Below are 12,178 nucleotides of genomic sequence, written 5' to 3'. Positions count from 1 at the left end.
CCTTTTTTTGAATTTTTTTTTTTTTTTTTTTGGTACTGGGGATCAAACTCAAGCCCTTACATTTGCCAGTCAGGTGGCAGAACCACTGAGCTAAATTCCCAGCAGTTCTTCTTTAAATGTTTGGTGGAATTCTCCAGTGAAATAATCTGAGCCGGGAGTGGTGATGCACATCTCTAATCCCAGCACTTGGGAGGCAGAGGCAGGACTGGAAATTTCTTTTTAATAAAAGGATTTTTAAAATTAATAATTCATTTTCCCTTGTAACCATAGAGCTATTTAGTGTTCTATCTCAATTTGAGAGAACTGTGGTAGTTTGTGGCAGGGAACAGGGAAAGAGTATGATAGTAGAATTTCTGCAGAAAGTCCTAGTCTCCTGTGAACCATGACAGCACAAGGCCGATGAGTTTATTAGACAGAAAAGAGAAAAAATGAGACTTAGAGAAGAAGCTGAGCTTTAGGCCTGATCAGTGTTGCTCTGCAGCAAAGACAAAAGACCCCGAGCTTGCCACGCCTTTATTCAGTACATCAGGAGAAACAAATGTAACAGATGACTCAGGGCAGAGAGAGTTCAGTACATCGGGAAAATAACAAATAAATGGTCACTCGGAGCAGCAGCGTCACCAACAGCGAAAGTCCTAGAACAATGAGGAACTATGCAGGTGAAGATTTTGTTCCTCCCAGGATGTCTTCAGCTGGTGTAGTCTTGTCTTGGAGCAGCACAGCATCACTGGACTTTTGAGGTTTTAGCTGTGATTGGAGGCCAAAATGGAGTTCTGTCTTGACATGCTGTAGCTGACCTATAGGCGGGAGAACTAGGCCTAATCATCATTTCATTGTGAAATGAGTTTCCCCCAAAATTATGTAGACTTGCGCCTGACAGTTTGTGCTTTTGTTTTCTTTTTTTGTTTGTTTTTTGAGACAGGTTCTTATGTGTAGTACGGGCTGGAATTAAAATTCCTGCTTCAGCCTCTGGAGTGCTGAGATTATAGATGTTTGCCATCCCACTAGCCAGTTTGTGCTTTTACAGGAATTAATCTATTTCAACAAATTTAGGACTTATGGATACAAAGTTGTAGTATTCCTTTATTCTTCTTTTGACATCTTCAAGTTCTATCTTGATTTCCCAATTTCATAGGCATATTGGTAATGTATGGTATGTTCTCTCTCACTCTCTGTCATACTTGCTTGATATCTGTCAATTTTATCGATATTTTCAATAAAAACCAATTCCTCTATTTTTGTTTCATTGATATTTTCTATTGCTTTTATTTTATTTCAGTTTCTTTATTATTATTACCTCCTCCTCCATGCTATACATTTTCTCCTCAGCCCTGTTTTTTTTTTTTTTTTCTGTCCTCCTTACTGTTTTAACTGTGTCCTACAAATTTTGTTAAGTGTGGCATTTTCATTTATTTCAGTGTTTTTGAGACTTCTTTTGAAATGGCAAACTTTCCGTTCTGTTGAATCAGCTCACTACCGCTAGTGCAGGAGGGTGGAAAACACACCAGGAGCCGGGGAGACAAAGTGGAACTAAAGCTTTATTTAATACCAGCGGACCAGTCTGCGTTCGGTTGCATGAGACTGGCCCCGTCCAGCGCTCCGCAAAGGAGGATATACTCTTTGGGAGGGGTGGGGTTACAGATAAGGCACATTTGACGTTTGGCTACAGATTTGAATGTCAACAAGTGGATTCAGTCGTGGTAATGGTTCACATATGATACTGGCAACATGTTTATTGGGTAACTTAAAATATGAAGTTTCTATATCATTTACATTCTGGCGAAATGACAAAACTCTTTCGGGGACAAAGACATTCCTGAGATGTGAAAGTTGGCTCAGACATATGTGGTGCAGGACAGATTCAGACACGTTGAAGAAAGAAAATTTCAAGTAGGAAATTTCCCTGGTAGTAAGTCCAGCTTGAACCATGGAGACAAAATTCCCCTTTCAGTTTGGCATATGGATATTTAGACCTATATTATTTAGTTTCTAAGTATTTAAAGATTTTTTTTGTTGTCTTTGTTATTAATTTCTAGCTCAATTACATGGTGGCTAGAGAACATCCTCTATATATTTAAAAAAAAAATATATATATATATATATATTTTTTTTTTGTACCGGTGATAAAACTCAGGACCTTATACTTGTGAGGCAGGAGGCCGAACCACTGAGCTAAATCCTAGGCCTGCTCTCTATACAATTTTAAGGTTTAAATTTGTTGAGAATTTAATTTGGCCCAGGATGTGGTTTATCTTAATATACTCAATGAACACTTGAAAAGAATGTATATTTCACTATTATTAGATGGCGTGTTCTCTAAATATTGATTAGATTTTGTTGGTTAATGGTGTTGAATTTTATATTCTTGCTGATTTTCTAATTGTTCTATCAATTGTCAAGAAAGGGGTGTTGTATCCTTCAATTATAATTGTGAATTTTCAACTCCTTTTAGCTCTATCATTTTTGCTTCACATATTTTGTAACTCTCTTATTTGGTGTATACATATTTAGGATGTTATTTTAGTAGTGTCACCCTTTTATCATTATACAAAGTCTTTCTTAGTCTCTGATACTTTTCTGTGCTCTGAAGCCTACTTACCTGATTTCTAGTGGGTGATAATACCACAGGTTCTTTAAAATTGATTAAGTTTTTGGTACATTTTAGATATTCATAATGATCACATTCACCATAGGGAATTTGTACCCTGTATATGATATATCTGGCAGCTTCTTTTTTCCCCATCCCCCCACCCTTGCCCTAAACCCCTCTTCCTCTCCTTTACAAAAGTTTTAAGGAGGGGGAAAGGAGAAAGGAATGAAGGGAAAATAAAAAAATGAGAAAAGAAGGAAAAAATGGAAACAAAGCCACAGGTTTTTCTTTTTCTTTTTTTTTTTTGTTAATGTGTTACCACTGGAGTACAGCATGTATTTATCATCTAAATGTTTCCAGTCGTGCTAGGCTGACTTCCTCCTGGTCCTTTGGTTAGAGAGAGCTGACTTTTGCTTGTAGATTTTTTGTTTGTTTTGTCATTTCTGGGTTACTGGATTTTTTCCAGCTCCTGGTGCATTATACACAAAGTGAAAAGAAAACCCAGGGAACTCACCACCCTGCTGTTCCTTGGGTCCCAAGTTCCCTAGCTGGTCTACCTTCTTCTCTGGTTTTTTAGAACCTTCTTATTTTGGCCGAGGATTTAGCTCAGTGGTGCTGCCGCCTGCCTTGCAAGCACAAGGACCCGAGTTCGATCCCCAGTACCGGAAAAAAAAAAAAAAAAAAAAGAACCTTCTTATTTTTGTAGTATATATAATGTCCAAGTTCTTTAGTTGTACTTTGCAGGAAGAATAAGGGAAGTTCCTGTACTACTCATTCTGAGAGGAAGAAACTGGAAAGCAATATACATACTTAAACTTATATTTTCTATCAATACATATAGTCTGTGGCTTATATCAGTTATAGTCTGTATCCACCCTCCATTTCTTGGAGGGAAACACCCAGAAGAAAATGAGCCCAACTATCAGTAAAAGAAATCTCTAAGTGGAGGACTTACAGGTGATTTTTCATTTCTTTATTTCCTTTTCTGTGTTGTCTGTATTTTCTACAATAAGCATGTACCACTGTAAATAGGATTTGGAAGCTCAGGGGTATGTGTAAATTATTTTGCAATTATTAGGTAAAATCCTATTATATCTCTTTCATTTCTACCTGTAAAACTGAGTTTCCATGAGCCCCCCTTTTTTTTTTGCTTATTATGATAACCAATAAAATTTCAGGTTCCAACCTAAAATAATGCAAAATTTTGTAACTAATAAAAGGAGTCTCAGAGAAGTCCCATCTCCTTTCATCAAAAGAGAAAGCACTACTCTTCTGATTCAAGAATCCAGTTTGATAATGTGTTCAATGGAAGACTTTTATGAGCATCAGTCTTGTTTTCTAGGGAAAAATAGAGATTTGGGGCTGGACACATAGCTTGTTGGTAGGGCTTGTGCCTAGCTTGCACAAAGCTCCAAGTTCTGTCCTCAGCACCAAAACTAAAAATAAAAATGGATACTTCATGATTGTTTACCAGCTTGTTCTGTCAATGTCAATTTGTCCTTGGAAGTAAAATCTGATTAAGGAGATCCTGTAGAACTCCTTTAAGAGTTGCCATAGCCCAAGAAAATTACTTTCAAAAGGAATCTATAAATTTACTTGGTTATCTTATTTCAAAAGTTGTTCCCTGAGCAATAAGATTATACTTGATATTTCTGTGTTACTATACAACAGAAATACTTGTAAAATTGCCTCGTCAAATTAGAATCAGATCATAATTATAATGAGTAATAATCACACTGAGTGAAAGTAGCCAAATCCCCCCAAAATGTGCTGTATGATTCCATTTATATGAAACCTCAGAAAATGTGATATGAAACAGATGAATGGTTGCCTGCAGAAGGTGAGTGAGGATGTAGGAATTACAAAGGAGCATAAATTTTCAGGAGTGGTTCATATGTTTATTGTCTCGATTGTGGCAATGGTTTCCCAGGCACATTTTTGTTCAAATTCATCCAAGTTACACAATCTAAATATGTTTATTTTATGTATGTTTATATACCTCGATAAAGTGGTCTTAAAAATGTAAGGTGAAGAAGCCACAAATTGAAAATTATTTGCCCGACATGGACTAACAAAAAATGTTTACAATATAAATTATTGCAAGTCAATAAGAAAATTACACTCATATGTATCTTAGAAAAACGCTTATACTACAAGTCATTTACATGTGTAGATGCAGTTTTTAACAGCAAAAACCCAAAAATAACTCACATGTCCTTTGTTAGTAGGATAATTTTTGACATAATCACGTGATGGAACACTTTGCAGTCATTAAACTTCATTAGCAGTAATTGCTCTGAGCGACAGGTTGTAACTTAGGAACACTCTGTTGAGTTAGAAAAAAGATAAATACAGTATGATTCCACTTAAAGGTTAAAAGTACAAAATTATTACAACTATAAAAGAATGGACATGATAAGTACGAGATCAGGAGGGTGACCGCTGAGGAGCAGGGTAGACAATGCAGCTGGACAGGCGCCAACACGGTACTTCAAGGATAACGGTACTAATTCATTCCTTCATCTGTAGGAGAGTACAAAAGAGTACATTACATTACTATTCTTTATGCCTTCTCATCAGATGTATCCTACTCAATTAAAAATAAGGGAAAGATAACATCTGCCCATCAGTGACAGCCAGGAATAGCAGAGGAGGGCATCAAAAGCCTGACCGGTCCTCGGATGAAAGCTGGGACTTGCCCCATAGCCCTGTGAGTATTTTTGAGCTGATCCTAACGGCAGAACTAACTCAGTAAACTGAATCTCACTCTCTGTAAGCTCCGTGCCATTCCAATGCTGCCCCCCTCCCCCCGCGGAATCTCTCACCTCTTCTAAGTAGTTCATAGAGGGCCGGGGATCTGGCTCAGTGGTTCCACCTCCTGCTTTGCAAGTGCAAGGGCCAGAGTTCGATCCCCGGTACCTAAATAAATAAATAAATAGTTCATGGACCAGGCCTCAACTGAGAGAATTTCCCACTGGATTTACAGTGACTGAAGTGCAATGAACATGATCTTTGCACAAGGTTTTCGGGGTCTTCCTGCTTTCCGTATTGGGGCTGGGGTCCTGTTGGCGATTAATGGAGATGGTATAGGGAGGGTCTCTGTCTAGGGAAGACATTATGGTAAGAGTAGTTAAGGAGAGCGGGTAGCACGAGAAGAAATAGATTTTTATGGTTTTTAAGAAGCCCTTAAATCTCTGTGTAAGCCTGAAGTTCTTTGTGTTTTGGAGTTTTAGGGGTGAGGATGCATCTAAACGCTTTTCATTTAGACTTTTTATTATGGCTGACTAGACTTTTCTTCCTCTTCTGGGGCTGCTAGGCCTTTCATACCACGTCAGCTGCAAGGCTGACTGCCTCACTGCCTTCCCCCGCACCCATATTCAGTCGCCTCTGGATTCCCTGGGGCCTCCTGCACAAAAACATATGCTTCTTAGTGAATGGAAATTTTTTTTTTGGTACTGGGTATTGAACTCAAGTCCTTGTGTGTCCGAGGCAGGCACAAGAATCACTGAGCTAAATCCCTGGCCCTGGAAATTTTATTGTAATTACTTATTTTAGAGTGAGAAAGATCCACTCTTCCTTGCCCATGCCGATCTTTGATTTTTGCACAGCTGAATGGTCATGTTGTCCCTCCCTCTGCCTGTGAGCAAGTCCGCCTTTCTCCCATTTCTGGTGGCTTGACTCCCCTCCACATAATGTATTGAGGGCCTGGTGGGTGCTGTTGCTATGACAGGGAAGGGAAGACTGTGGTCCTTGTGAAAAGAGGCAGGGACTCAGCCTTGAGGAGACCCTAACCAACCAGCAAACATGTAGAAGCAGGGACAATGGTTCTCCTGAGGCCAGCTGGAGCTGAAGAGAGATGCTGTACGTAGCCTCTATATCACCTGTATTTGTGAGGATCCTCGGGTTTCTCAAGCTATCAGATGTCTCCTGTCTCTAATTTCCTCAGGATCAGTGGCTTGAGCTTTGGCTGTGAGCCTGAGCCTCGGGCTTGCTGCTTTGGCCTCTGAAAATTGGTTTCCTTTCTTTTTTTTTTTTTTTTTTCTCTTTGCTGTTTCCCAAGGGACTCATCTCGCCTCGTACTCAGATTTCCACTGACACTGAACAGCCTATGTCACGCTGCAGAAGCAGAGAACTGACTCTAGAAAAATTTGTGTAAAAGTTTGTTTGGGTTTGGATGGTCAGAGCCTACTGGGGCCAAATCTGATATCTGCCTTGGCACCATTACCAATTATCTCCCCCTGTGTCTTGCTACATTCTAGTCGTTAGAAACATAAAGTTTGAGATGGGTTGAGGCAGGGCACTTGAATTCTCATCGCTGATTTCCCAGTGCTTTTCTTCAAGCAATTTCCCACATCCTGGGCCCTCCCTGCTCCTGTTTCCTGTTGCCTCATCAGTGACCTGGATGTTTGCTGCATTAGGTTTTCCCAGAATGCACAGAAAACCCTGCTGATTGTCAGACAGTTGCATGCCTGAAAGGGCTCTGAGCTCTGTTGGGGGATTCTTGAACAATTGAGAGTGCTACCATTTCATCCACAACCCTAAGGATGCACATGGTGCCATAACCAATCTGGCCAAATCTGAATGATGACGGCCAATCACAAATTTGACAACAGGTGCCCGCAGATGAGACAGTTAGATTTACTTCCTCTTTTCTAATTTGAGAGGTTTCATGTTGAAGAAAATCAGTGTGCTGGGGTTGTAGGAGACCTCAATGCAGTCACCATGAAGCTGGGCTATGCCCTCACAGCCTGGGCCCTCTACCTGTCCCCTGCTATGCTCTGGGCAGTGCCAATGTTACCAGGTAAGTACAATGTTTGAGTGTTGGGGAGGGACTATGCCTGACTTTGGGAAAAGATCCAGAGGGGGAAAAAACATGAACTAACTGTGTCTCTCCAAAGAATCGCTGTTCAGGGGGATCAAAAGGTGAGGTATAAGAAAGTATGGTGTGGGGCTGGGGATTTAGCTCAGCAGTTCGGTGGTCTGCCTTGCAAGCACAAGGACCCGAGTTCAATCCCTGGTACAAAAAAAAAAAAAAAGTATGGTGTGCAAGACTGAATGGCTCTTTCTGAATATAATATTTAAGCCTTTTCCATCTCAAAAGTCCTCTAACTGTGGTGCTTTCCTCTAATGACAACCTCAACTCTTACTTTTCTGATACAAGTTTCCTGAAAGAATACTCTGCTCTTGCTGTCCCCACACCGTCACACCTCACTCTTCAGTGTTTGAAGTCTGGCTTCCACTGGAGTCAGGTTTGCAAAGGGCATGACGACCCCCACACCCACCAGGTCCTTGACACTTTCTGTTCTTAACTTGCTGGACCCCTCTGCCGAACAGGTCACTGGTGATCTTTTTGTTTTTCTTTCTCTCACTTTCTACTCCCCTGACTCCCATGTCACCATTTCCTCTTGTACTACTTATACCTCTCTTGGTCCCTTGATAGCATCTCCTCTTCCCTAATGTTCTCTACAGTTATGACTTTTTTGGGGTTTTTTTTGTTGTTTTTTTTTTGAGACAGGTTCTCACTATGTAGTTGAGATTGACCTGGAACTCACTATGTATCCCAGGCTGCTCTCAAACGCACAGTGATCCTCCCGCCTCAGCCTCCAGAGTTCTGGGATTACAGGTGTGCACCACCATGCCCAGCAGGACCACTTTAGTTTTGTTTTTGTTTTGTGGCAAGAACTGCAGACTTGAAATCAGACATTCTAGTTTCAAACTCCTAATTACTAGCTCTATGACACTTTGAAAAAGTCACTTTGAATATTTATGAATTCAGTCTTCTCACTTGTAAAGCATAAGGCTTACAGGGTGAAAAATGCCCATAAGAATTTATTTTTAAAAAGGAAAAAAAAAGAAGGCAGAGTACAGTAGATTGACAGTGGAGAACTGAAAAGATGCTGCAGAGCCAAGAGATGATCAAAAGATAACACCTGCTATGACACGGTGAGAATAGGGAAGTAGCGGCAGCCTTGATAAGGGAAGTTCCAAAGTCAAAGAGTCTTGGGCCAAGGGGAGTAGAAGAGGGTGGGGCAGTGGGACACTAAGTACCTGTGAATGGCCAGCTGGCTAGAAGAGGGTGAAGGGACCGAGGGGGACAAGGAGCAGTTGCAGAGATGGGAGAAGTGACATTGAACTTGCCTGGATCAACCATGAAGACAGGTGATAAGGTGAAGAGACGTGGTGAGAGACCCATAGCTCCACATTCCAACCCAGAGGCACAGCATTCTTCCATAGGCACCATACAGTGAGGGAACAAGAGCCTGGGGTAGAGGAGAGGACAGAGAAAGGGCTCTGTCATTGCTAGGGGAAGTTCAAGGGGCACAGGCATCTGTTCAGATCACTGAAAACTGAAGACCCGATGGGAGAGCAGAGAGGAAGGAGAGACACAGTGAGGTACTGAGAACTCCTCCTGTAGACTAGTCTAGAATGAAAAGCCACATGAACTATGGGGAAATAAAAAGATGGAAGAAAAGTCCTCAGGGAACCTCTGAGGAATGACACAGACCATATCTGCACAGTGGAGTGCAAAGAACACCGACCTTGAGCTCAGATACACCTCCCTCCCTTGCTTCATCCTTTATTCTGTTTTTAAACATTAGGTGTTTTACTGTACGTTGTAAAGCCTGTTTATTCAAAATTTACAAAATGGCGACGAACCATATTGTGAAGATAAAATAAGAAAATATGTGAAAGAGGCGTGCAGCAGTGTGTGGTTCATGGACAGCAACCGACGAATGTTAGAATCTGATATCCATCTTTCCCTCTCTTTCCATTTCTGCCGGCTCTGGGGTCACCACTGTCTTTGACCTCTGATTTCCTGCACCAACAGGTGGATGTCATGCCGGTGAGTTCATCATTCTTTCAATCTCTCCTCTTCCTCTACCCTAAATCACAGTCCTTTCACTGATGATGCCTGGACACCAGCGAGCCAAGACCCATAGGCATCTCTTGGAAAGATGTATTTGGTTATCTTCCTCTTCTAACTCTGAAAAGGACAATTCCCCCAGGAGAGCGGAGGAACCCTCATAGAGGGCCATTCCCTGTCCTTTCTTCTAAGCTACAGCATCATTTTCTGGCTGTCCCTCATCCATGGCCTCTTCAGCTGCCATTTTGGAGATTCTGGAGTGTGGAGGATCTGTCAGCACCAAGGAGAGCAGCTGCCTCACCAATGATGATGGGACCAGCACAGAGGAAGCTGGTTTTCAGCTCAAGGGCTACACTTTCAGCGAACCCTTCCATCTGATCGTGTCCTACGGTGAGGTCCTGGGGAGGGCTGACCAGTGTCCAAGTCCCTTCTTTTAGCTCCACAGGTGACTCAGGAAAGTGGCCCCAGGAAACTTGGCCATGGCTTGAGGTACTGTCTTCCCCATCTCCAGCCCCTAGCAGCCAGGATGCCCTCAGTCCTAGGCCCTAGAGTAGTGCCATATTCAGAACTGGGTCAGCCTCGGAGGTAAGAGAGAGGTGCTGAGGAATATTCAGTGATACCTCGGTTGTCAAACGGCTCCAAGTTCGAGCTTTCCACTACTCGAACAGCAAAGTTAGAAGAAAAAAATCTGCTCAGTGTTTGCAACTTTGCCCGATAGTCAAACTGAAAATCCAGCTTGAAAAAACTTGTCAGGGCTATTCACACACCACATCGCGTCATAGACCCAAAGGGTTGGAGTTTCAGTCTAAGCACTACTCTCACCCAGACAACATACAGTACTTGTATGAGTGCAATGAAACGTTGGTCAGTGTGTGTGTGTGTGTGTGTGTGTGTGTGTGTGTGTGTGTTGGCATTTTATTTGCACAAAGTATCATAGCCATGGCTCCAAAGAAAGTGAGTGATACCATCAGTAAAGTTGAGAGGAAAACTGTGAGAACTGCAGTAGAGTTGAAGAAAAAAAATCATTGTGAAATTTGGATAGCCCTGAAAAAATGAATTTATAAGTATATTTTTGGGGCCTCAGAACCAATTATTTCCTTTTCCATTATTTCTTATGGGAAAAATAGTTCAGTTCTAGAACTTTTTGGTTCAAACACTAACTTGGAACTAATTGAGCTTGACAACTGGTATCACTGTATAAATCTAAATTTCTTTTTTTTTTCTTTTTTTTAATTTGTTGAGACAGGGTCTAGCTATGTATTTTAGGCTGGCCTTGAACTCACTAGGTAGGCCATACTGGCCTTTAACTTGCCGCCATCCTCTTGCCTCAGTTTCCTGAGTGCTGGGATCATAGGTGTGTACCACCACACCTAGCTCATAACTCTTAAATTTCAACCTGGAGGCAAAAAACTGTCCTATGTTTACAAGTTCTATCTGGGAATGGGGGGGTCAAGGGAAAGTAAGGGGCAGAGGACTTTGCTATTGCTAGGAAAAGTACAAGGGACAGAGCACATGATGGTAGAGCACCAAGGAGTGAGTTACCTGGACCCGTGCAGAAAGTTTAGCTGAGTCTGTTGTGGGCATCACTTGGGGAGTTCCCAATGGAGGCAGTGGTTGACACTTAGCTCTTGCTCTTGGTCACAGACTGGCTCATCCTCCAAGGTCCAGCTGCACCCATATTTGAAGGGGACCCACTAGTCCTGCACTGTCGGGCCTGGCAAGACTGGCCACTGACTCAGGTCACCTTCTACCGAGATGGCTCAGCCCTTGGTCCCCCTCGACCTAACAGAGAGTTCTCCATTGCTGTGGTACAAGAGGCAGACAGTGGCCACTACCACTGCAGTGGCATCTTCCGGAGCCCTGGCCCTAGGAGCCCAGAGACAGCATCTCCCGTGACTGTCACAGTCCAAGGTGAGAGCTGGAGGCCATGTGGCTCTGGCAGGATTGGGTGAAGAAGGACAGGGTGCTCTTCCTTTGGCTTGGAATTGGAAAGATTGTTGAATCTTTGGAGGCTGCTGGCAAACAGGTTTTAGGAGGGTCTGTATGTCTGTCTTTCCAGTCATTCGGCCCCATGCAGAGTTCAGTGGGTTGCCTACCACCCACATCTACTTTCTGCTACCTCCAGGTTGGGCATCTGAACTGTTGTCAGATTTGCCCATCTCCTGCTCTTTCCTGGTCCTGTGTACTTGGACAGAGAGAAAACTTGAAAAGTACCAATGGACCTTTCCAAGAGAGCCCATTCCTGACAGAAATGAGAAAGGAAGTATGATCAATGCTTTGCCTCTTGTGGGTCTCCCAGAATATAGGATTGCTGACCTGTTCTTTCTTGCCTATCTTTCTTCCAGAACGGTTTCCAGCCCCGGTTCTCAGAGCCTCACCCTCAGCTGAGCCCCATGAGGGAAGTCCAGTGACCCTGAGCTGTCAGACAAAGCTGTCCCCTCAGAGGTCAGCCACCCGCCTCTTCTTCTCCTTCTATAAGGATGGGAAGAAAGTGCGAAGCAGGGATCTGTCCTCAGAATTCCAGATCCTCACGGCTTCACTCGAGCACTCTGGGTCCTACTGGTGTGAAGCGGCCACAGAGGACAGCCAAGTTTGGAAACTGAGCCCCCGGCTGGAGGTCAGGGTGCAGGGTGAGTGTCTGTGCTTGGTGTGTGTGTGTGTGTGTGTGTGTGTGTGTGTGTGTGTGTGTGTGTAAACACAGGGGGAGACAGAGAGACGGTCAC

At 42.7% G+C, this 12,178-nt stretch overlaps 1 protein-coding gene and 1 long non-coding RNA gene across 4 annotated transcripts in view; one reads left to right on the top strand and one right to left on the bottom strand.

Annotated features, from left to right (window-relative positions):
• Positions 1–4,026: 4,026 nt before the first annotated feature.
• Positions 4,027–6,078, bottom strand: LOC104857277. Its single transcript, XR_778819.3, has 3 exons — positions 5,416–6,078; positions 5,014–5,113; positions 4,027–4,916 (listed from the first exon to the last, which is right to left on the bottom strand). It is a non-coding gene; the product is annotated as an uncharacterized LOC104857277 (long non-coding RNA).
• A 997-nt stretch (positions 6,079–7,075) lies between these two features.
• The window catches only part of Fcrla (Fc receptor like A), a 7,721-nt gene continuing 2,618 nt past the window's right edge, over positions 7,076–12,178 (top strand). Inside the window, exons 1-4 of one of the 3 annotated variants that reach the window (XM_010617044.3) lie at positions 7,076–7,391; positions 9,648–9,845; positions 11,100–11,366; positions 11,801–12,085. In XM_010617044.3, coding sequence (XP_010615346.3) covers positions 7,313–7,391; positions 9,648–9,845; positions 11,100–11,366; positions 11,801–12,085 — 829 coding nt within the window. In that variant the 5' untranslated portion in view covers positions 7,076–7,312. The remainder of the gene's footprint in view (positions 7,392–9,647; positions 9,846–11,099; positions 11,367–11,800; positions 12,086–12,178) is intronic. The other 2 variants (XM_033765685.1, XM_033765686.1) reach the window with 2 other exon arrangements.

Source organism: Fukomys damarensis, unplaced genomic scaffold (genome assembly GCF_012274545.1).
Source record: "Fukomys damarensis isolate Sample0158 unplaced genomic scaffold, DMR_v1.0_HiC HiC_scaffold_19, whole genome shotgun sequence".
Lineage (NCBI taxonomy): Eukaryota > Metazoa > Chordata > Mammalia > Rodentia > Bathyergidae > Fukomys > Fukomys damarensis.
Note: the sequence above shows the minus strand (reverse complement) of the source record. Positions and strands in the feature narration are given on the sequence as shown.